This window comes from Oncorhynchus nerka, linkage group LG15 (genome assembly GCF_034236695.1).
Source record: "Oncorhynchus nerka isolate Pitt River linkage group LG15, Oner_Uvic_2.0, whole genome shotgun sequence".
Lineage (NCBI taxonomy): Eukaryota > Metazoa > Chordata > Actinopteri > Salmoniformes > Salmonidae > Oncorhynchus > Oncorhynchus nerka.
In genome coordinates, this window is record NC_088410.1 from 90,675,164 (window position 1) to 90,699,055 (window position 23,892).

General features: G+C 43.7%; 1 protein-coding gene across 2 annotated transcripts in view; it reads left to right on the forward strand.

Moving 5' to 3' along the window:
• arhgef3 (Rho guanine nucleotide exchange factor (GEF) 3) overlaps window positions 1-23,892 on the forward strand; it is a 140,739-nt gene that overhangs the window by 21,907 nt on the left and 94,940 nt on the right. Inside the window, exon 2 of one of the 2 annotated variants that reach the window (XM_065002023.1) lies at window positions 6,278-6,344. In XM_065002023.1, the coding sequence (XP_064858095.1) occupies window positions 6,278-6,344 (67 nt within the window). Of the gene's footprint in view, window positions 1-6,277; window positions 6,345-18,259; window positions 18,643-23,892 lie in introns of those variants that run through there. The other variant, XM_065002025.1, reaches the window with a different exon arrangement.

The window sequence follows — 23,892 nt, forward strand, 5'->3', positions numbered from 1 at the left end:
GACAGACTGACAGACTTTCTACTATTGATTCAACCCTTCCTGATCCGAAATTGAGACCTTAGCTACTGATTGGCCACGTCTGGACTTATCTCTGCACCCAGAACCAAATCTCATGTGCGCTGGCCAGTGAATATTTATGTCACGAGAAACTACTAGAGGTTTGAATTAAGTCAGCTCTTTAGGATATCCCAACCTGGTCTCAGAGCATTTTGTGTTATTCTGTACGTCGATCTTTCACACTCCATTTAGTAAGATATGTCACGCTTCGTTTGGTATGTATTAATTTGTAATGTCCATCATCCATTTTGTATGATATGTTTACTGTAGTATTTACTATAGTATTCTACAGTGTATTTAACAATTATGTAGTAACTACTACACATGATCGAGGTATACTAAAGTGTGGGAACATCTCTTCACAGGGGTTTGTATCTTGGTTTTCATGTTTAGAAAAGAGAGACTGTAACAGAAAGAATTACAATTCGTATTCTAAATGATCAATTTGCAAAACGTACAAAATGATACGAAATTTGAAATTTGAAAAACATAAATATGTTGTGAATTTTTAGCTAGCTAATAGTACCCGCAAAACCCTAGTCTCAACGTCAACAGTGAAGAGGCGACTCTGGGACGCTGGCCTTATAGGTAGAGTTACTCTGTCTAGTGTCTGTGTTCTTTTGCCCATCTTAATCTTTTCATTTTATTGGCCAGTCTGAGATATGGATTTTCCTTTGCAACTCTACCTGGTAGGCCAGCATCCCAGAGTCGCCTCTTCACTGTTGACGTTGGCGTTTGAATAAACGGCCATTGCCTTCCATTCTGCTAGCAAGCGTGCAGTCTTTGGAAAATAAAAACGATAATTTACATGGGAGATTAACCTACCAACGCGACATTCAAAAATGTAATATGCTTCACGGAGTCGTGGCTGGACGACGACATTATCAACATACAGCTGGCTGGTTATACGCTGTATCGGCAGGATAGAACAGCGGCGTCTGGTAAGACAAGGGGCGACGGACTGTATCTTTTTGTAAAGAACAGCTGGTGCACGATATCTAAGGAAGTCTCAAGGTTTTGCTCGCTCTCATAAAAAGCTGTGGACCACACTATCTACCTAGAGAGTTTTTATCTGTATTTTTCATAGCTGTCTACATACCACCACAGACTGATGCTGGCACTAGGACCGCAATGAATGAGCTGTATTCCGCCATAGGCAAACAGGAAAACGCTACCCCAGAGGCGGCGCTCCTAGTGGCCGAGGACTTTAATGCAGGGAAACTTAAATCTGTCTTACCAAATTTCTATCAACATGTTAAATGTGCAACCAGAGGGAAACAAACTCAGGACCATCTTCACTCCACACACAGAGACACATACAAAGCTCTCCCTCGCCCTCCATTTGGCAAATCTGACAATAATTCTATCCTCCTGATTCCTGCTTACAAGCAAAAATGAAAGCAGGAAGCACCAGTGACATGATTAATAAAAAAAAGTGGTCAGTTTAGCAGATGCTTAGCTACAGGACTGTTTTGCTAGCACAGACTGGAATATGTTCCGGGATTCCTCTGATGGCATTGAGGAATACACCACATCAGTCATTGGCTTCATCAATAAGTGCATTGATGACTTCGTCCCCACAGTGACCATACGTACATACCCCAACCAGAAGCCATGGATTACAGGGAACATCCACACTGAGCTAAAGGCTAGAGTTGCCGCTTTCAAGGAGCGGGACTCTAATCTGGAAGCTTATAAGAAATCTGATGAACCATCAAACAGGCAATCTTCAATACAGGACTAAGATCGAATCGTACTACACTGGCTCTGACACTCGTTGGATGTGGCAGGGCTTGCAAACCATTACAGACTACAAAGGGAAGCACAGCCGAGAGCTGCCCAGTGACACAAGCCTACCAGACAAGCTAAACTACTTCTATCCTCGCTTCGAGGCAAATAACACTGAAACATGCATGGAGCACCAGCTGTTCAGGAAGACTGTGTGATCACACTCTCCGCAGGCGATGTGAGAAAGACCTTTAAACAGATCATCATTCACAAGGCCAGACAGATTACCAGGATATGTACTGCGAGCATGCGCTGACCAACTGGCAAGTGTCTTCACTGACATTTTCAACCTCTCCCTGTCCGTGTCTGTAATATCAACATGTTTTAAGCAGACCACCATAGTCCCTGTGCCCAAGAACACTAAGGTAACGTGCCTAAATGACTACGGACCCATAGCACTCACTTCTGTAGCCATGAAGTGCTTTGAAAGGCTGGTCATGGCTCACATCAACACCATTATTCCTGAAACCCACTCCAATTTGCATACCGCCCTAACAGATACACAGATGATGCAATCTCTATTGCATTCCACACTGCCCTTTCCCACCTGGACAAAAGGAACACCTATGTGAGAATGCTATTCATTGACTACAGCTCAGCGTTCAACATCATAGTGCCCTCAAAGCTCATCAATAAGCTAAGGACCCTGGGACTAAACACCTCCCTCTGCAACTGGATCCTGGACTTCCTGACGGGCCACCCCAGGGGGTAAGGGTAGGTAACATCACATCCGCAACGCTGATCCTCAACACAGAGGCCCCTCAGGGGTTTGTGCTCAGTCCCCTCCTGTACTCCCTGTTCACTCATGACTGCACAGCCAGGCACGACTCCAACACCATCATTAAGTTTGCCAATGGCACAACAGTGGTAGGCCTGATCACTGACAACGACGAGACAGCCTATGGGAGAGAGACCTGTCCGTGAGGTGCCAAGACAACAACCTCTCCCTCAACGTGACCAATACAAAGGAGATGATTGTGGTCTACAAGAAAAAGAGGATTGAGCACGCCCCCCATTTTCATTGACGGGGCTGTAGTGGAGCAGGTTGAGAGCTTCAAGTTCCTTGGCGTCCACATCACCAACAAACTAACATGGTCCAAACACACCAAGACAGTCGTGAAAAGGGCGCGACAAAACCTATTCCCCCTCAGGAGACTGAAAACATTTGGTATGGATCCTCAGATCCTCATAAGGTTCTACAGCTGCACCATCAAGAGCATCCTGACTGGTTGCATCGCTGCCTGGTATGGCAACTGCTCAGCCTCCGACTGCAAGGCACTACAGAGGGTAGTGCGTACGGCCCAGTACATTACTGTGGCAAAGCTTCCTGCCATCCAGGACCTCTATACCAGGCGGTGTCAGAGGAAGGCCCTAAAACCGTACCGGAGCGCCAAGTCTAGGTTCAAGAGGCTTCTAAACAGCTTCTACCCCAAAGCCATAAGACTCCTGAACATCTAATCAAATGGACTACCCAGACTATTTGCATTGCCCTCCCCCCTTTTGCACCGCTGCTACTCTCTGTTGTTATCATCCATGCATAGTCACTTTAATAACTCTACCAACATGTACATATTACCTCAATTACCTCAACTAACCGGTGCCCCCGCACATTGACTCTGTACCGGTACCCCCCGTATATAGTCTCACTATTGTTATTTTCCTGTTGCTCTTTAATTACTTGTTATTTTTAATTTCTTATTCATATTTTTTTAATTTTTTTTTTTAACTGCATTCTTGCGTCGAGCCATCCCGGATCCGGTATCGTGACTACAGCCTCAAGCTCATTACCATAACGCATCGTTAACTATTCATGAAAATCGCAAATGAAAAGAAATTAATCTATTTGCTCTCAAGCTTAGCCTTTGTTAACAACACTGTCATCTCAGATTTTCTAAATATGCTTCTCAACCATTGCAAAACAAGCATTTGTGTAACAGTATTGATAGCTAACATAGCATTTAGCGTAGCATTTAGCGTTAGCATTCAGCAGGCAACATTTTCACAAAAACCAGAAAAGCATTCAAATAAAATCATTTACCTTTGAAGAACTTCGGATGTTTTCAATGAGGAGACTCTCAGATAGCAAATGTTCAGTTTTTCCTGAAAGATTATTTGTTTAGGACAAATCGCTCCGTTTTCTGCGTCACGTTTAGCTATGAAAAAAAACCTGTATCCAGGATTGTGTAAATCTATCCGCAAGCTCATTAGCATAACACAACGTTAACTATTCATGAAAATCGCAAATGAAATGAAATTAATCTATTTGCTCTCAAGCTTAGCCTTTTGTTAACAACACTGTCATCTCAAATTTTCAAAATATGCTTTTGAACCATAGCTAAACAAGCATTTGTGTAACAGTATTGATAGCCTAGCATAGGATTATGCCTCTCTTTCACCATGCAACATTTTCCACAAAAACCAGAAAATAATTCAAATAAAATCATTTACCTTTGAAGAACTTCAGATGTTTTCAATGAGGAGACTCTGTTAGATAGCAAATGTTCCGTTTTTACAAAAAATATTTTTTGTGTCGACTAATCGCTCCGTTTTGTTCATCACGTTTGGGTAAGGAAAAAATATATATATATATTAAGTCATTAAAACGCGAACTTTTTTCCAAATTAACTCCATAATATCGACATAAACATGGCAAACCGATGTTTAGAATCAATCCTCAAGGTGTTTTTCACATATCTATCGACGATAAAATCCATCGTGGCAGTTTACTTTCTCTTCTGAAGAAATGGAACGCGCATGGACCTACAGATTACGCACACAGGACACCGGGCGGGACACCAGGTAAATGTAGTCTCTTATGGTCAATCTTCCAATGATATGCCTACAAACACGCCACAATGCTGCAGACACCTCGGGGAATAGACAGAAAGCGCAGGCTCATTCCTGGCGCATTCACAGCCATATAAGGAGACATTGGAACACAGCGCCTTCAGAATCTGGGGCATTTCCTGTATGAAACTTCATCTTGGTTTCGGCTGTAGCATTAGTTCTGGGGCACTCACAGATAATATCTTTGCAGTTTTGGAGACGTCAGAGTTTTGTCTTTCCAAGGCTGTCAATTCCATGCATAGTCGAGCATCTTTTTGTGACAAAATATTGCGCTTAAAACGGGCACGTCTTTTTATCCAATAATGACATAGCGCCCCCATAGGTTGAAGAGGTTAAGGGCTTGTAAGTAAGCATTTCACTGTAAGGTCTACTACACCTGTTGTATTTGGTGCATGTGACTAATAAAATTTGATTTGCTAAATTATTATTTAATTTTATAATATAGGACAAAACACACATCACAACAAGAGAGAGACAACACTACATAAAGAGAGACATAGCAGCAGCACATGACAACACAGCATGGTAGTAACACAACATGGCAGCACCACAACATGGTAGCAGCACAAAACATGGTACAAACATTATTGGGCACAGACAACTTTTATTTATTTATTTATTTATTTTTATTTCACCTTTATTTAACCAGATAGGCCAGTTGAGAACAAGTTCTCATTTACAACAACACAAAGGGCAAGAAGGTAGAGACAACAATACGTTGCACAAAGGAGCCACAAAAACTGTCAGTAAGAGTGTCCATGATTGAGTGTCCACTATGTTACGTCTAGTCTATGAGACCAGGCTGGCTATCCACATAGCCTACTTTAAACTTCCTCCCCAGTCATCAAGGCCTGCTGTAACCCTGTAGCACCTGTAGCCCGTCTAAACTAAACCACGCTGTCTCTCAGTCATTCCTACCGCCTGTGACTCAAACATGGCTTCGTAGCTTTGAACTCTTTAGTGCACTTTAAACACACCATCACCAGATCCATGTAGATACATGGCTCTGACCACGACCATCGTCAGGCTTTGAAGTGTCCTGAATCACCAGTGAATCGTGCCCATCTTCAGACTCTCCAGACAACACCACTTCTCCCCTCTCCATTAGCCATTAAGGCCATAAAGGCTTTAGAGTGATTGTGTTAATGGATCTGGGTGTCAGTCGGCTGTCTGTCTGTGAATTTGTGTCTGTGCATGCGTGAGTGTGTGTGTGTGCGTGTGTGTGTGTGTATTCATGCTTGCGTGTGTGCGTGTGTTTAGGGTCCATCAGCTGTTTCCGGAAGTTCAAAGGGCCACACCACCACTACCAGGTTCATCTCCATTAATATTAACTGTGGGGTGATGTCATCTGTCTGGTCTCTGAGGGCCTGACTGGATGTGATTAGAGGCTAGCTGGGCTGGAGCTTCTTTAGTGTCTTTTTAAAATTTTTACCTATCTGTGAGTTAATGGACAGACATTTACACTGCTTGTCTTTGCTCTCCTCTCCTCTCCTCCTCTCCATCTTCTCTCCATCTCCTCTCCTCTCCATCTCCTCTCCTCTTCTCTCCTCTCCTCTCCATCTCCTCCTCTCCCCTCTTCCTTCAGGCCGACGCTGCAAAAAAAGAGCTGCTTCTCTCTGCTTCCCTCACCTGACAGTTGGATGTTCAGAGGGGTAAGTTGTTTACAATGTTATCTATTGTTAGTCAGCATCCGAATAGGGCTGTGTGTTTGGTCTGTGTTTGGTCTGTGTGTGTGTGTGTGTGTGTGTGTGTGTGTGTGTGCGTGTGTGTGTTAACACTGCCATATTCATACTCCTCTGTATTGATTACAATCATTCTCATTACAATGGATCTCTGATCCCTACTCCGGAAATGAAAACAACATTATTTTTTGTATTTATTTTCAATTAAGGAAAATGGCATTTTCACATGCAGATCTTTACCCAGGATGTCCTGTTAGTCTCTCCCCTTTATGTTTGTCTGGTGCTAGGCTGAAAGACTGGCTGGGCCTGCCCATAGGGCACTACTTTTGCCGAGAGCCCCTATGTGGGGAATAGGATGCTGTTTTGGACACATCCAGAGAGCATGTTACACATTTTACTTTCACTAAGGTCTCACTTAACAATCCATGTTTGATGAGTTTGATGGCTGATTGTATTTCATAGCAAACTTGCCACTGGATGGCAGAGGAATGAACAACTAGCTGTTTGGTTTTTGAGTGTCTTGAATTTGTTGCAGCTACAGGTACCTTGTGAGGCAGGGAGAAAACAAAGACGTGTGACAAAATGAACATAAAGTTTCAGAACACAATGTCCTGATATCAGAGCAGTTATTACATGGTAAGATATGGTCGACAGGACCAGAGCCTTCTAGTTGGAATGTATCCAAAGACTTATATATTTGGAATATATTTGGAATATTACAATATTAGACTCTTTGGATGTGACTTGAGCTTTACCATGTTCACGCTGTGGCTGTAGTTAGCTCAGGTCAGACAGCCTGTCTATTTGAGGTCCTTGTAGCTGGAGGACTCCTGTCAATCAATGTAAACAGATCCTGTTCTGTGTTGCCTATCCTGTCCATGACTTTTGGCCTCAGCTCAGTTCCCCCTCCTGCACATTGCTCTGACGCTAGCGCTCTGACAGGGTCGGTTGGGCGAGCAGACAGAGAGTCTGGTGGTTGGAACAGCCAACACAAACAAGGCCAGGGGCTGGCACTTCGCTGGCATCTCACACCCAGAGATGAGCACTGGAATTCTGGACTGATTCAGTCACTGGAGAGGAAAACAGAGCCCTGGCCTGACTTCCTTTCTTAGGGTAGATCACAACACTGACAGTCTACTCTGCTGCATCAGAATTTGGTTGAAGATGAAAGTTTGTTTGAAATATAGTATTTTATTGTAAAACCAACACATTTTGGCAAATGCCTTTATTTGGGTCTGAAAGCGTCTGAATGTTGTGTTGCACTTCAAGACTTTAAAGTTGTATATATTCCAGAGATTTCAGCCGGAGCCACGGCAACTCCAGATATAGATATCAAACACACTTTATTACTTATTTTCCTCAGTAATTACTGACTTCTTACGTGTTTCTTAATATATCATTCATTCATTCATTCATGTAACATGAGAAGAACAACCCTGCTGGTGTCAAGTGGACCTATAACATCCTGGGGTCCTTTAGAATGTCTTCCAAGCACAGACCAGCACACTACTTTGTCTTCCAAGCACAGACCAGCACACTACTTTGTCTTCCAAGCACAGACCAGCACACTACTTTGTCTTCCAAGCACAGACCAGCACACTACTTTGTCTTCCAAGCACAGACCAGCACACTACTTTGTCTTCCAAGCACAGACCAGCACACTACTTTGTCTTCCAAGCACAGACCAGCACACTACTTTGTCTTCCAAGCACAGACCAGCATACTACTTTGTCTTCCAAGCACAGACCAGCACACTACTTTGTCTTCCAATCACAGACCAGCACACTACTTTGTCTTCCAAGCACAGACCAGCACACTACTTTGTCTTCCAAGCACAGACTAGCACACTACTTTGTCTTCCAAGCACAGACCAGCACACTACTTTGTCTTCCAAGCACAGACCAGCACACTACTTTGTCTTCCAAGCACAGACCAGCACACTACTTTGTCTTCCAAGCACAGACCAGCACACTACTTTGTCTTCCAAGCACAGACCAGCACACTACTTTGTCTTCCAAGCACAGACCAGCACACTACTTTGTCTTCCAAGCACAGACCAGCACACTACTTTGTCTTCCAAGCACAGACCAGCACACTACTTTGTCTTCCAAGCACAGACCAGCACACTACTTTGTCTTCCAAGTACAGACCAGCACACTACTTTGGCTGCATTTCCTTTTAATTGCATGATGTTTTTATTTGTGTTTGTGTGATTAAAACTGTCATAAACAGTGACTGGTTTACATTGGCAGTGAGTGGATGTTTGATGGTATCAGATTGAAAGCGTATTGTCAGTGATTGTGCCAGGAAAGCACGGTGTCTTGTAAGGATAGAAGGTTGGTTTGTCTGGGAATGGGAGCATGTATGGTGGAGGAAGCAGAACACAAACTGGTTTCCAAAAAAGGACTTTGCCCAAATACAATGCTTTAGACACACAGAGCCAGACCATTTAGAGCAGCCAATCTATCTTCTGCACTCTGGAGAATGTTCCAAAACAACTGCTTCTGGCTTTTTCTTCTGTCGAAATGTGCTGTTTGTTTCTAAAGAATTAAATGTATTAATATTGGAAACCGCTAGCTAGTTACATTTAACAAAAATATGAATGTAACATGCAACAATTTCAAAGATTTTACTGAGTCACAGTTCATATAAGGAAATCAGTCAATTTACATGGTCATCAGTGGCCGAGAGTTGATATTTTTTAACATGGATTTCACATGACTGGGAATAGAGATATGCATCTGTTGGTCACAGATACCATAAAAAAAAGGTAGGGGCGTGGATCAGAAAACCAGTCAGTATCTGGTGTGACCTCCCTTTGCCTCATCTCCTTCGCATAGAGTTGATCAGGCTGTTGATTGTGGCCTGTGGAATGTTGTCCCACTCCTCTTCAATAGCTGTGTGATGTTGCTGGATAATGGCAGGAACTGGAATAAGCTGTTGTACATATCGATCCAGAGCATCTCAAACATGTTCAATGAGTGACATGTCTGGTGAGTATGCAGGCCATGGAATAACTGGGCCATTTTGAACTTCCAGGAAATGTGTACAGATCCTTGCAACATGGGGCCGTGCATTATCATGCTGAAACATGAGGTGATGGCGGCAGATGAATGGCACGGCAATGGGCCTCAGGATCTCATCACGGTATATCTGTGCATTCAAATTGCCATTGATAAAATGTCATTCTGTTCGTTGTCCGTAGCATATCCCTGCCCATACCATAACCCCACTGCCACCATGGGGGACATCTGCCAGGTACAGTTGAAACCAGGATTCATCTCTGAAGAGCACACTTCTCCAGCGTGTCAGTGGTCATCGAAGGTGAGCAGTAACCCATTGAAGTTGGTTACGACGCCAAACTGCAGTCAGGTCAAGACCCTGGTGTGAACGATGAGCACGCAGATGGGCATCCCTAAGATGGTTTCTGACAGTTTGTGCAGAAATTCTTCAGTTGTGCAAACCCACAGTTTCATCAGCTGTCCGGGTGGCTGGTCTCAGACAAACCCACAGTTTCATCAGCTGTCCGGGTGGCTGGTCTCAGATGATCTCGCAGGTGAAGAAGCCAGATGTGGAGGTCCTGGGCTGGCGTGGTTATACGTGGTCTGTGATTGTGAGGGTATTGGGCATACTGCTAAATTCTCTAAAAAGACATTGTAGGCGGCTTATGGTAGAGAAATGAACATTGAATTCTCAGCTCTGGTGGATATTCCTGCTGTCAGCATGCCAATTGCACGCTCCCTGAAAACTTCAGACGTCTGTGGCATTGTGTTGTGTGACAAAACTGCATGTTATAGAGTGGCCTTTTATTGTCCCAAGCACAAGGTGCACCTGTGTAATGATCATGTTGATTATGGCTTAGATCCCGCTAACGGGATCGATATGACAACAGCCAGTGAAAGTGCAGGGCGCCAAATTCAAACCAACAGAAATCTCATAATTAAAATTCCTCGAACATAGAAGTATTTTACACCATTTTAAAGATAAACTTGTTGTTAATCCCACCACAGTGTCCGATTTCAAAAAGGCTTTACGGTGAAAGCATACCATGCGATTATGTTAGGTGTGCACCTAGTCACAGAAAAACACAGCCATTTTTCCAGCCAAAGAGAGGAGTCACAAAAAGCAGAAATAGAGATAAAATGAATCTCTAACCTTCTCCAGTGTGAATCACTACCCACTTTATCAACTGAACTGAAAAGGGCTTGGTTTCCCTTTTGCTTGTCATTGTGTAATTTCAAAAGGGCAGGCCACCCCTGGGTCTGGACGTGTGTGTGTGTGTGTGTGTGTGTGTGTGTGTGTGTGTGTGTGTGTGTGTGTGTGTGTGTGTGTGTGTGTGTGTGTGTGTGTGTGTGTGTGTGTGTGTGTGTGTGTGCGCGTGTGCTTGCGTGCACGTGCGTGTGCGCGAGTGTGTGTGTGCGTGCGTGTGTGTGTGTGTGTGTGTGCATGAACCTGGACCTGCTGCAGAGGGGGTTTCCGTCAGCTCCTAACGGACAGCACAACGTCAACATCTCCCCATCAAAACCTTTTGTCTTCAGCACACACACGAGAAAACACACACACACACACCAAGCTGACCAATTTGTCGTTGTGTTTTTCCTCGCTCGAGGCTGGCTGCGGGGTCACAGACAAGTTGAGTGTGAATTGAATACAAAAGCATTAGCCACTACTCTGAGCGATGCTGTATCTATCTCAAGCAAAAGTCCTGACGAGAGATTACGATAAGGTATCCTATCTAAACACTGTAACAGGAACAGCTGCTTTCCTTCTGCCAGCAGTAGTTAGCTATATAGCTGTTTAAATAAGCTGAATCATAGTGGAGGAATGAGCTTCTCTGTCTGGTCTGGTCTGGTTCTTCATGATGCCAGTGACTCTCACTACAGACTCTCAAAACCTCCTTTGTAATAATTATCCACTACTTACTTTGATTTAGATGTTTTGAGTTTCTCGGATTTACGTTTACTATGTTACCTGTAGTCTATGAGACCAGGCTGGCCATCCACATAGTATACTTTTGTTGATGCTATTTTAAACTCTTAGTACAAAAGTCCAAACTGGTAACACTTGTAGCGTGTATTTTATTGTGCATTCATTGTGTTTGGAGACATCTTTCACCACACAACACTTTATCCTAAATATACATGTACTGTGAAATACCATGAGAACATTGATCACCAAAACACAACATAATGATATCTTCTCAATGTAGTTGTTTAAGCAACCAGTTAATCCAATAGCAAAACAAATGCAAGATACATGTTTCAAAATTGCCCTTTCAATGTTTGCTCAAATACTGCAAATTACAGAACATTGTATTGTTTTCAAATTAGGCAATACACAATCCATCAAACCCATCAAACATGTTCATGTTTATCCCATTTGTGATCAAAGGTGTGACCATTGAAGACATCTTTCCAATTATTGATGCAAAAAATACATGTTTCGATATATTTACAACATACGGTTGGTGTATTGTAATCAAATGAAAGGAATGAAAGAAACACAATGTTCAGCAGGCGCTAGTTAGCATCGAGCCTGGCTTGAGAATCTGGCCATTGGGTCTCATCAACATGGCAGTGAATGTTCAGCAGGCGCTAGTTAGCATCGAGCCTGGCTTGAGAATCTGGCCATTGGGTCTCATCAACATGGCAGTGAATGTTCAGCAGGCGCTAGTTAGCATCGAGCCTGGCTTGAGAATCTGGCCATTGGGTCTCATCAACATGGCAGTGAATGTTCAGCAGGCGCTAGTTAGCATCGAGCCTGGCTTGAGAATCTGGCCATTGGGTCTCATCAACATGGCAGTGAATGTTCAGCAGGCGCTGTTCAGCAGAGCCTGGCTTGAGAATCTGGCATTGGGTCTCATCAACATGGCAGCCTGGGCGCTAGTGAGAATCTGGCCATTGGGTCTCATCAACATGGCAGTGAATGCTCAGCAGGCGCTAGTTAGCATCGAGCCTGGCTTGAGAATCTGGCCATTGGGTCTCATCAACATGGCAGTGAATGTTCTCAGTGTTCATGTCCCCTTAGTGAAAAACCTTTTGGAGAATCCAAGCCTGTCTTTGGTCTGGATTTATGTCATTGCATGCCTCATCCATGGCCTGAAGGAGAGTGGTACGCTCATGGGGATGGCGATCCTGTACCTTCTGCCTGTATTGTTATCATGTATTGTAATTTACAGTATTGTATTGTAATGATGTATTGTAGTTGTCCTGTGTGGCTAAGTAGGGTAGCCTAGTGGTAGCCTAGTGGTTAGAGCATGTGACTAGTAACCGGAAGGTTGCGAGTTCAAACCCCCGGGCTGACAAGGTACAAATCTGTCGTTCTGCCCCTGAACAGGCAGTTAACCCACTGTTCCTAGGCCGTGATTGAAAATAAGAATTTGTTCTTAACTGACTTGCCTGGTTAAATAAAGGTAAAATAAAAAATGAAGAGCATGGATCTAGCAACACCAGAGTGGTGGGTTCTAATTCTCACTGGGGTAATATACAAAAATACTGTGGACTCTGTTGCCACTTTGGACAAAAACACGTACAAGGCATATATTATGCTATTACGGTACTGTATTGGCCAATGCAACTCTAGTGAAGCAGTGTGACCCCCCATCAGAAAGACCAACTTCATGTGTGATACATGTATAGCGGATGCATCACATTCTGATCTCGTCAATATCAGATACAAAAACAAATCACAATAGTCCTAGTAGTACATTACAGTATCATATCATACTTTATATGTATATCATTTACAAACATACATTTTCATTATGCAGTTCTCAAAATCTGTAGTAGACAAAACCAGTTTAAAATCCAGAGGTTTACCAAATGGTTATGGGATTATCTATTAAGAGCAGTCGGATTAAGTAATAGTAAAATGTATTTAACAAACGAGAAGAAAAAACGAGAAGAAACGAGAAGAAAATCATGACAAAAATAATGTGAGCATTACAATGTGAAAAGCAATTACTTTATATGAACATGTATTGCAACTGCCTTTTTGATGATCTGTTGGGAGATTTGTACTAAGCGTTGGAAAATGTAACACATACTTGTGTAAATTGCACCTAAGCGATAGAAAAAAACTGTATTGGCAATTTTAAGCTATTAAAATCTTTCACTTTGACGGTGAACATTTGTGGGAGAGGGGGAGGCTTTGGAGGACAGTTAATTGACATCATTTTTTTTCTTTATAAACTAACTTCTTTCGGTGTATAGCCCCCATTGGTGTACCTTTTGATAATTAAATGTCCTGTTCACTCTCACAGTACCATTAGCCCCTACAATGTCTCGTGATCTGAATGAGGTACATCATCATGGTATACAGTAAGTATCCTCGCTTGAAGACACAAGGTGGGATGAAGACAGCTGTGTAAGTGGTTGACTATGTACCTCCATAGAGACTGACTGACAGGGTATGTTTTATTTCAGTCTTTCCTGGCTCCTGGTACAGAACAGCACAGAACATGGGAGTAGTCCTCCCTACCTCCCTGTCTCCTACCTCCCTCTTTCTGTCTGTCTGTCTGTTATTTCATAGCAGGGAGAGCTGGAGGGAAGATGATGCCTTTTCCCACTCATCAACTCACTCTGACTTGTTTTCCGATTTGTTAGCCACATAACACATTTCCATCCAAATGTATTCGTAGTGCATAGTTCATACACTAAATACAAATTACTATTCATGATTATTCATAATATAAGGAGTTACAATAAATCATTATGAAGTGTTGCTATCTTATTTGTCCCAACACAACACTGTATCACGTTTCAAGATTTATTAATCATATGTATTTATCTCCAGGCTATGAACGTTCTGTTCCTTCAACCTGGAGATCAGGTTTAGAGGCTACGACTGAGATTCCAAATGGCACCGCTATTCCCTACATAGTGCACTAGAGAATAGGGTGCCATTTATGTTCACTACTGTTCTCACCAACTCTCTCCTCCACCATTTAAACTGACACTGAGTACTAAAGAAGCCTGTTCTGGCTAAAGGTTGCACCATTTCCCCATAAATAGCTGAGTTTGTACAATTTGTTAAATTTTTCCTCTCATTTTAGTGTTATCGGAACTTTGTTCGTCTGACACATTGGTTTGCCCTGTTCCTACGAGTGTAATAAAGATGATTGAATGCTACCATAAACAGTCTAAAGTTTGGACATACCGACTCATTCAAGGGTTTTTCTCTTGTTTTTACTCATTTCTACATTGTAGGATAATAGTCAGGATATCAAAACTATGAAATAACACATATGGAATCATGTAGTAACCAAAAAAGTGTTAAACAAATCAAAATATATTTTATATTTGAGATTCTTCAAAGTAGCCTCCACAATCACTCGAGCTCAACCCAATTGAGATGGTTTGGGATGAGTTGGACCGCAGAGTGAAGGAAAAGCAGCCAACAAGTGCTCATCATATATGGGAACTACTTCAAGACTGTTGGAAACAAGACTAGGTGAAGCTGGATGAGAGAGTGCCAAGAGAGTGCAAAGCTGTCATCAAGACAAAGGGTGGCTACTGTCATGTCTTTACTATCATTAACTGAATACTGATAGTTTTTTTATCAAAGATTCTCTGTAATTAAGTAATACTCGATTAGACTGATTAATCATGTAACCATAATTACTAGGAAGTCGGGGCACCAAGGAAAAATATTCAGATTACAAAGTTATCATTTCCTAAAATAACTTTTCAAATATTTTCATATCTGATCCATAGTCTTCTGATTAATGAATGATTTACTTTACCTCACGTTAGTCTCATTCCAAACGTCGTAAATTGTTGGTTATCTGCACGAATCCAGTCTTCACTATGAGTCATCCATACATCAATTGTCTTAAATAATTGATTTATTACTAACTAAGTAATTCACAGAAGTGCATAAACAAACAAACAAGGTAAATGTGGTTACATGAAATGATAGGAGAATGTGCCGTAGTGGGCTAAACCGGCATGGCGGCTTGTTAGACAAAAGGGGAAGTGGGGGTCGACTAAGAAGTCACTACAAAGTGATAATTATAACAATTGAAATGTTAATCCTTTGCACATGAACGCTCACTCATTCGGGAACAATTGCAATCAATATATATATTTACGCTCAGTGTGTCATCTTGATCGCTGGTGAAAAGTTCATTTATTTTGTAGAATTGTCCGTCTCTCTCCCTCTCTCTCTCTGTTGTGGTTATAGTGGATAGTTCAGAGTGACATTTATTAGTTTCGTTATAGAATGGATGTTTTGGCGGTTGTCGTTCTTCGCGTTCAATAATACCGAATTCCTAGCTGCAGACTAGTAATTCATATCAAAGACTTGTTCTTATTCTGTCGGTATCGAAAGTCTAAGAGTTTAACCACGTGGTATGGTTAAAAAGATTCTACAACCGTTGTAGTGTTTTTTTTTTTTAAACCTGGTCTGCAACCTTTAGCCATCTCATAATTGAAGTAAGCTCGGTCTGCCGATCAAAAACCCGAGTGGGGGTTTGATTCGGAAGGCAGAAAAGGGCTGTCCCAGGACCCCTGACCCTAACTGGGCTCAGGGGTGGACCTCTGATTTAGTTAACACCAATCCCCTTTTTGAGTTTTCCTTCAGTCCAAAATCATATTAGACACTTTTACAAACAATACTGTTTGTTCTCATCATACACACTCATTCATCTTATACAACAATTAGATGTAAACCTCATATCTGAGGCTATTATATAAACAGCGTTATGGTAATGTGGCCACACCGTCTCCCATGAGCTTCCCCAAGTTGTGACAAACGGACCAGTTCGAAGCTGGATTCTTCACCGATCTTTTATAACCAAAGAGGCCAACGTCATGACACTACTTTGAAGAATCTCAAATCTAAAATATATTTTGATTTGTTTAACACTTTTTTGGTTTAATACATGATTCTATAAATGTTATTTCAAAGTTTTGATGTCTTCACTATTATTCTGCAATGCAGAAAATAGCGCAAATAAAGAAAAACTCTTGAATGAGTAGGTGTGTCCAAACCTTTGACTGGTTCTGTACTTCATTGCAACATTTCAACCAGAGTTAACTGGGTGCAGTTATCTATTTTTCTCTGAGGATTTCTTTCCCCATGTGGAATTCCACCTGGGCGACGTGTTCAGTCTGGAGTTGGCAGTCACTAGTCCAGAGTCAGGCTCTACCTGGCACTTTCCCAAATCTTTTGCACCCTGCACCTGGATAATTGTGTGTGTGCGTGTGTGTGTGTGTGTGTGTGTGTGTGCGTGTGTGTGTGTGTGCGTGTGCGTGTGTGCGTCCGTGTGTGTGCGTGCGTGCGTGTGTGCGTGTGTGCGCGTGTGTGTGTGTGTGTGTGTGTGTTCACTACAGTTGAACTGTGTGGCCCTGTTGTTTGTCCTTCTCCTAACCTTTAGAGTAAATCTCGAAAGTATTATTGTGATCTCGGACCACAAGACTAGGACAACATGATAACATGTTGCTTCCAATCTAATGTCGTGGTCTAGCCTGTACACGTTGTCGGCTACAGCATTACCTCACAAATCTACAAAATCTCATATTGATCAGCAAACGCCTTGAGTGAGGTTTTCAGACAGGAATTGGATTGAAGCATTTAAAATATATAAATATAATTCTAATTCTAATGAAAGTAGAATATCGATCAACACAAGAACGTTTTCAACTTATGAAACATAAAACAAATGAATTAAATAAAACATTTTGGATTGAAGCGTAAAGTAACAGTAGGTCAATGCGGCGACATCATTAATGCTAATTACAGTCGGGGTTATTCAAATAGAACTTGTACTGCAGTTCGTAAAACACTTCAAAGTGGATGAAACTGAACCTTCAGGGGCACATTTCAGACATGTATTTTATAACGTGAATTATTGTCAGATGATTGCTACTGTACTTGCTGCGTGGTGTCACCCTCAATGTGTCTTGCTGCAGCAAGCAGGTTTTTTGAGAAAGTCACTCTTTATTGCTCCAAACTGCAGGCTATAAATCAGCTATACATGTTCTTGTTTTATCTTGTCTCAAGATGGTTTATGTAATCCACACGTACTTAAAGTAATACACTGTTACACAGGGCATGTTTTTAGGGCCATACTTTCTTTATTAAAGTTAAAGGTATAGTCTCAACCACTGTCATCTTGAGGACTTCAGTCTTAGCGATCTGTTATGGTGTCGTCGTCGTCGTCGTCCCCCCACCCACCCACCACCACCACCTCGCATTCAGGAAATACAGGAAATGCTTCCAGGAAGTTGTGACTCACAGTAGCGTCTTAAATTCCTGTTAGTTTCCTGTTAGCTTCCTGTTCTCACAAGCAACACTCTGTTAGGTGAACAACATCCTGTCATACACCTACTGTACTGTAGGCAGTTAACTAAATACTTTACCATCCACTTTACCATTGTTTCTTTCCCAAATATGGGCAATGTTGTTATCAGGTTATCTGTGTCACCAGGGCTGGAATGACGAGTGATTGAAAAAAACATTTATTGATTCCCATAGGGGAAATACATTGGATTTGATATGGAGTAAGATGATCACATTGAATGTGATGGTAAACATTGGTTTGCAGGCTATAAAAGTATTTCACACTGTCACACATTTCCAACAGCATGGATTTTTTTTCAGTGGAAATAAAGCTTTTAAGGCAGTTAGTACTGCCAGTTCTTTATTGACCTCAGTAATGGGTGTGAGAAGTGGGCCACAGAACCTAATGGTCATGAGGAGAGGGCAATAGCACTGCATCCCTAATATTGCTCTCTTTATCTGTGGCTAGAGACTGCATTGTCTGTTTGTCTGAGGTAGCAGGGGTAGAGGTAGCAGGGGTAGAGGTAGCAGGGCACAAGGGTGGGCGGTGCACTAACTTTTCGGACGAGAAGAAGAAAAAAACTGTGTGGTCTGTCGGCCTTTGTGACTCGTCAGGCTCGATATAGCATCAGCTCAGTTACTCCTCTCGCTACATCCTGTTGTGAAGCAGCGCGACTCGGCCTCGTCTGGCTGTCGCTCATGCATGGGGCTCTCTCTCTATCACACACTCAAACAGACACAGGCACATACACACCTCTGTGGACCCTGTGTGTGAAGAGCAAGCTGGATGTGAGACCCTTGTTTCCTGGGCTAGCAGAGGAACAGACTAGATCTGAGTCTGTGTGACCTGGGCTATCTGAAGAACAGGCTGGATCTGGGCTAGCAGTGGCCCTCAGTGGGAAAGAAAACTGTTAACGTGACTCTGGGGAACAAACCGGCTCAAGGGTCCCTCATGATGGGGTGTTGTCTGTTTGTGCATCAGAAGGTGAGTAAGAGGAGAGGTCTTATAGGTACCAACCCTGCTCTGGAGGATAGTTATAGTGAGAGTCCTACCAATCCTGCTCTGGAGGATAGTTATAGTGAGAGTCCTACCAACCCTGCTCTGGAGGATAGTTATAGTGAGAGTCCTACCAACCCTGCTCTGGAGGATAGTTATAGTGAGAGTCCTACCAACCCTGCTCTGGAGGAGAGTTATAGTGAGAGTCCTACCAACCCTGCTCTGGAGGATAGTTATAGTGAGAGTCCTACCAACCCTGCTCTGGAGGATAGTTATAGTGAGAGTCCTACCAACCCTGCTCTGGAGGATAGTTATAGTGAGAGTCCTACCAACCCTGCTCTGGAGGATAGTTATAGTGAGAATCCTACCAGCCCTGAAATTACCATGTCTTTTATATTTATCTGTTTCAGCCTGCATTACAAGTTAAGTGATAGTTGAATTGCATAACCTGTTGGAAGCCAATAATCAGGCAATGTTAGTAGTACTTTATCCTGCTTAGCTAAGGGAATGCATAAACTGCCACAATAATTATTGTCTCAAGGTATAATATTCTTTATTACATTTTGAACATCATCTGTAATGTTCTATTAGTAGGTTATGCAAAACAAATGTTTGCATTGTCCAATCACACACTACTTACTACCTTTTAGGACAGACCTGTCACATATTAGTGAGATGAACAGGTCTTCACAACATCCTCTGGTCTGGAGGAAACAGAGGTAGTTTCACTGTATAGTCAAACAGAGAGCTAGTCACCATCTGTTGTGTCCCCATGCACTCAATGATCTGTATGATAAGGTGTGTGTGTGTGTGTGTGTGTGCATGTGTGTGTGTGTGTGGGGGAGGGGGGGGAGACTCGTCACCTGTCACTCTTTACACAAAGTGTTTCATGTCCCCTGGATCGGCTGCACCTGCTGTGCCTCTAGAGCAAAGACTTGCCTTAATGCGAACTAGGCTGAGTGAAGCCTTAATGTGAACTAGGCTGAGTGAAGCCTTAATGTGAACTAGGCTGAGTGAAGCCTTAATGTGAACTAGGCTGAGTGAATATAAACTAGTGAAACGTTTTGACACTAAGCTAACATGTTCTTTATGTATGATTCTTCCAGGGGAAGACAATTATTTATTTATACCTGGTGTTGGTCTACGAGATGGGGGCTGGGGGTTGTAGGGCTTGTTGCACTGGAAAAGGGCAGGGGTTGGTGATGGAAAAGGGCAGGGGTTGGTGATGGAAAAGGGCAGGGGGTTGGTGATGGAGAAGGGCAGGGGTTGGTGATGGAGAAGGGAAGGGGTTGGTGATGAAAAGGGCAGGGGGTTGGTGATGGAAAAGGGCAGGGGTTGGTGATGGAAAAGGGCAGGGGGTTGGTGATGGAAAAGGGCAGGGGTTGGTGATGGAAAAGGGCAGGGGGTTGGTGATGAAAAGGGCAGGGGTTGGTGATGGAAAAGGGCAGGGGGTTGGTGATGGAAAAGGGCAGGGGGTTGGTGATGGAGAAGGGAAGGGGGCTGGTGATGGAGAAGGGCAGGGGTTGGTGATGGAGAAGGGCAGGGGGTTGGTGATGGAAAAGGGCAGGGGGTTGGTGATGGAAAAGGGCAGGGGTTGGTGATGGAAAAGGGCAGGGGGTTGGTGATGGAAAAGGGCAGGGGTTGGTGATGGAGAAGGGATGGGGGTTGGTGATGGAGAAGGGAAGGGAAGGGAAGGGAAGGGGTGATGGAGAAGGGAAGGGGGTGATGGAGAAGGGAAGGGGTTAGTGATGGAGGATGGAAGGGGGTTGGTGATGGAGAAGGGAAGGGGTTGGTGATGGAGAAGGTAATGGGGTGATGGAGAAGGGAAGGGGGTGATGGAGGAGGGCAGGGGTTGGTGATAGAGAAGGGAAGGGGGTGATGGAGAAGGGAAGGGGTTGGTGATGGAAAAGGGCAGGGGGTTGGTGATGGAGAAGGGAAGGGGGTTGGTGATGGAGAAGGGAAGGGAAGGGAAGGGGGTGATGGAGAAGGGCAGGGGGTTGGTGATGGAGAAGGGAAGGGGGTTGGTGATGGAAGAGGGTAGGGGGTTGGTGATGGAGAAGGGCAGGGGGTTCAGTTCTTTGCACCCCATCATTGTGAGGTATTGTTTGTTTTGTGACACACTTTTAGTTGGAGCTCTGTTTTTCCCGTTTTGCCTGCCTCACTAACGACGCCTTTTGCCTGCCTGTACTTTAGCATATCGGATTTCCTGTTATCAACCGATTGCCTGGCCTCCCGGACGATATTACTAGCCTTTTCTCTGCCTGTACTGTTGCCTTTTTGGACCCTCTGTGTATGACCTTCTGCCTGCCCCTGGACCCAGCTACCTGCCTCTTCTTGTGGTCCTTTACCAATTAACACCTGCTGCGCCCTGCACTTGAAACCAGCTCTCTGTCTCCCATCGTGTTCATTACATGCACCCAAAAGTACTTGTTATATTTTGAATCCTTTACCAGGACAGGAACATTTTCTAATTCATGTCATTATCAAGAGAACATCCCTTATCATCCCTACTGCCTCTGATCTGGCAGACTCACTAAACAGAGAACATCCTTTATCATCCCCACTGCCTCTGATCTGGCAGACTCACTAAACAGAGAACATCCCTTATCATCCCTACTGCCTCTGATCTGGCAGACTCACTAAACAGAGAACATCCCTCATCCCTACTGCCTCTGATCTGGCACACTCACTAAACAGAGAATATCCCTTATCATCCCTACTGCCTCTGATCTGGCAGACTCACTAAACAGAGAACATCACTCATCCCTACTGCCTCTGATCTGGCAGACTCACTAAACAGAGAACATCCCTTATCTTCCCTACTGCCTCTGATCTGGCAGACTCACTAAACAGAGAACATCCCTTATCATCCCCACTGCCTCTGATCTGGCAGACACACTAAACACAAATACTTGTCAATTATGTCTGCGTGTTGAACTGTGACCCTTGTTATCCGTAAATTAAAAAACAAGAAAATTGTGTCATCTGGTTTGCTTAATATAAGATTTTTTTTTTAATGATTTATACTTTTACTTTTGATACCTACAGTTGAAGTTGGAAGTTTACATACACCTTAGCCAAATACATTTAAACTCAGTTTTCCACAATTCCTGACATTTAATCCTAGTAAAAATGTCCTGTCTTAGGTCAGTTAGGATCACCACTTTATTTTAAGATTGTGAAATGTCAGAATAATAGTAGAGAGAATGATTTATTTCAGCTGTTATTTCTTTCATCACATTCCCAGTGGGTCAGAAGTTTACATACACTCAATTAGTATTTGGTAGCATTGCCTTTAAATTGTTTACCTTGGTTCAAACGTTTGGGGTAGCCTTCCACGAGCTTCCCACAATAAGTTGGGTGAATATTGGCCCATTCCTCCTGACAGAGCTGATGTAACTGAGTCAGGTTTGTAGGCCTCCTTGCTCGCACATGCTTTTTCAGTTCTGGCCACAAATTTTCCATAGGATTGAGGTCAGGGCTTTGTGATGGCGACTTCAATACCTTGACTTTGTTGTCCTTAAGCCATTTTGCCACAACTTTGGAAGTATGCTTGGGGTCATTGTCCATTTGGAAGACCCATTTGCAACCAAACTTTAACTTCCTGACTGATGTCTTGAGATGTTACTTTAATATATCCACATAATTTTCCTCTCTCATGATGCCATCTATTTTGTGAAGTGCACCAGTCCCTCCTGCAGCAAAGCACCCCCACAACATGATGCTGCCCCACCTGTGCTTCACGTTTGGGATGGTGTTCTTCGGCTTGCAAGCCTCCCCCTTTTTCCTCCAAACATAACAATGGTCATTATGGCCAAACAGTTCTATTTTTGTTTCATCAGACCAGAGGACATTTCTCCAAAAAGTCCTCTGGAGAAAGGAATAGGTTTGGTTATGGAGAAGGGAAGGGGGTTGGTGATGGAGAAGAGAAGGGGGTTGGTGATGGAGAAGGGCAGGGCAGGGGATGGTGATAGAGAAGGGAAGGGGTTGGTGATAGAGAAGGGTAGGGGTTAGTGATGGAGAAGGGTAGGGGTTGGTGATAGAGAAGGGAAGGGGGTGGTGATAGGGTAGGGGTTAGTGATGGAGAAGGGTAGGGGTTGGTGATAGAGAAGGGAAGGGGTTGGTGATGGAGAAGGGCAGGGGGATGGTGATGGAGGAGGGCAGGGGGATGGTGGTAGAGAAGGGTAGGGGGATGGTGATGGAGAAGAGAAGGAGGTTGGTGATGGAGAAGGGCAGGGGTTGGTGATGGAGAAGAGAAGGAGGTTGGTGATGGAGAAGGGCAGGGGGATGGTGATGGAGAAGAGAAGGGGGTTGGTGATGGAGAAGAGAAGGGGTTGGTGATGGAGAAGGAAATGGAAGGGGGTTGGTAATGGAGAAGGGCAGGGGGATGGTGATGGAGAAGAGAAGGAGGTTGGTGATGGAGAAGGGCAGGGGGTTGGTGATGGAGAAGAGAAGGGGTTGGTGATGGAGAAGGAAATGGAAGGGGTTGGTAATGGGGAAGGGAAGGGGTTGGTAATGGAGAAGAGAAGGGGGTTGGTAATGGAGAAGAGAAGGGGGATGGTGATGGAGAAGAGAAGGGGTTGGTGATGGGGAAGGAAGGGGTTGGTAATGGAGAAGAGAAGGGGGTTGGTAATGGAGAAGAGAAGGGGGGTGGTGATGGAGAAGAGAAGGGGTTGGTGATGGAGAAGGGCAGGGCAGGGGGATGGTGATGGAGAAGAGAAGGAGGTTGGTGATGGAGAAGAAAAGGGGTTGGTGATGGAGAAGGGCAGGGCAGGGGGATGGTGATGGAGAAGGGCAGGGGGATGGTGATGGAGAAGAGAAGGGGTTGGTGATGGAGAAGAGAAGGGGGATGGTGATGGAGAAGAGAAGGGGTTGGTGATGGAGAAGGGCAGGGCAGGGGGATGGTGATGGAGAAGAGAAGGAGGTTGGTGATGGAGAAGAAAAGGGGGTTGGTGATGGAGAAGAGAAGGGGGATGGTGATGGAGAAGAGAAGGGGGTTGGTGATGGAGAATGGGGTGGTGATGGAAATGATGAAAAGGGGTGATGCTGCTGAGTTGTTGACTCCAGGCTTCATCATACTATCCATGTCAGAATGTCTCTGCAAACTAACTGTATATATATCAATATCTTCAATATAGATCTGTCACTCTAATGTTAATGAAGAAATGTTCATTGTAAGATAAAGCTCTGTAAAGTTTCACTATCAATTGGAAGTGAATCTTTCAGTTCCGTGAACTC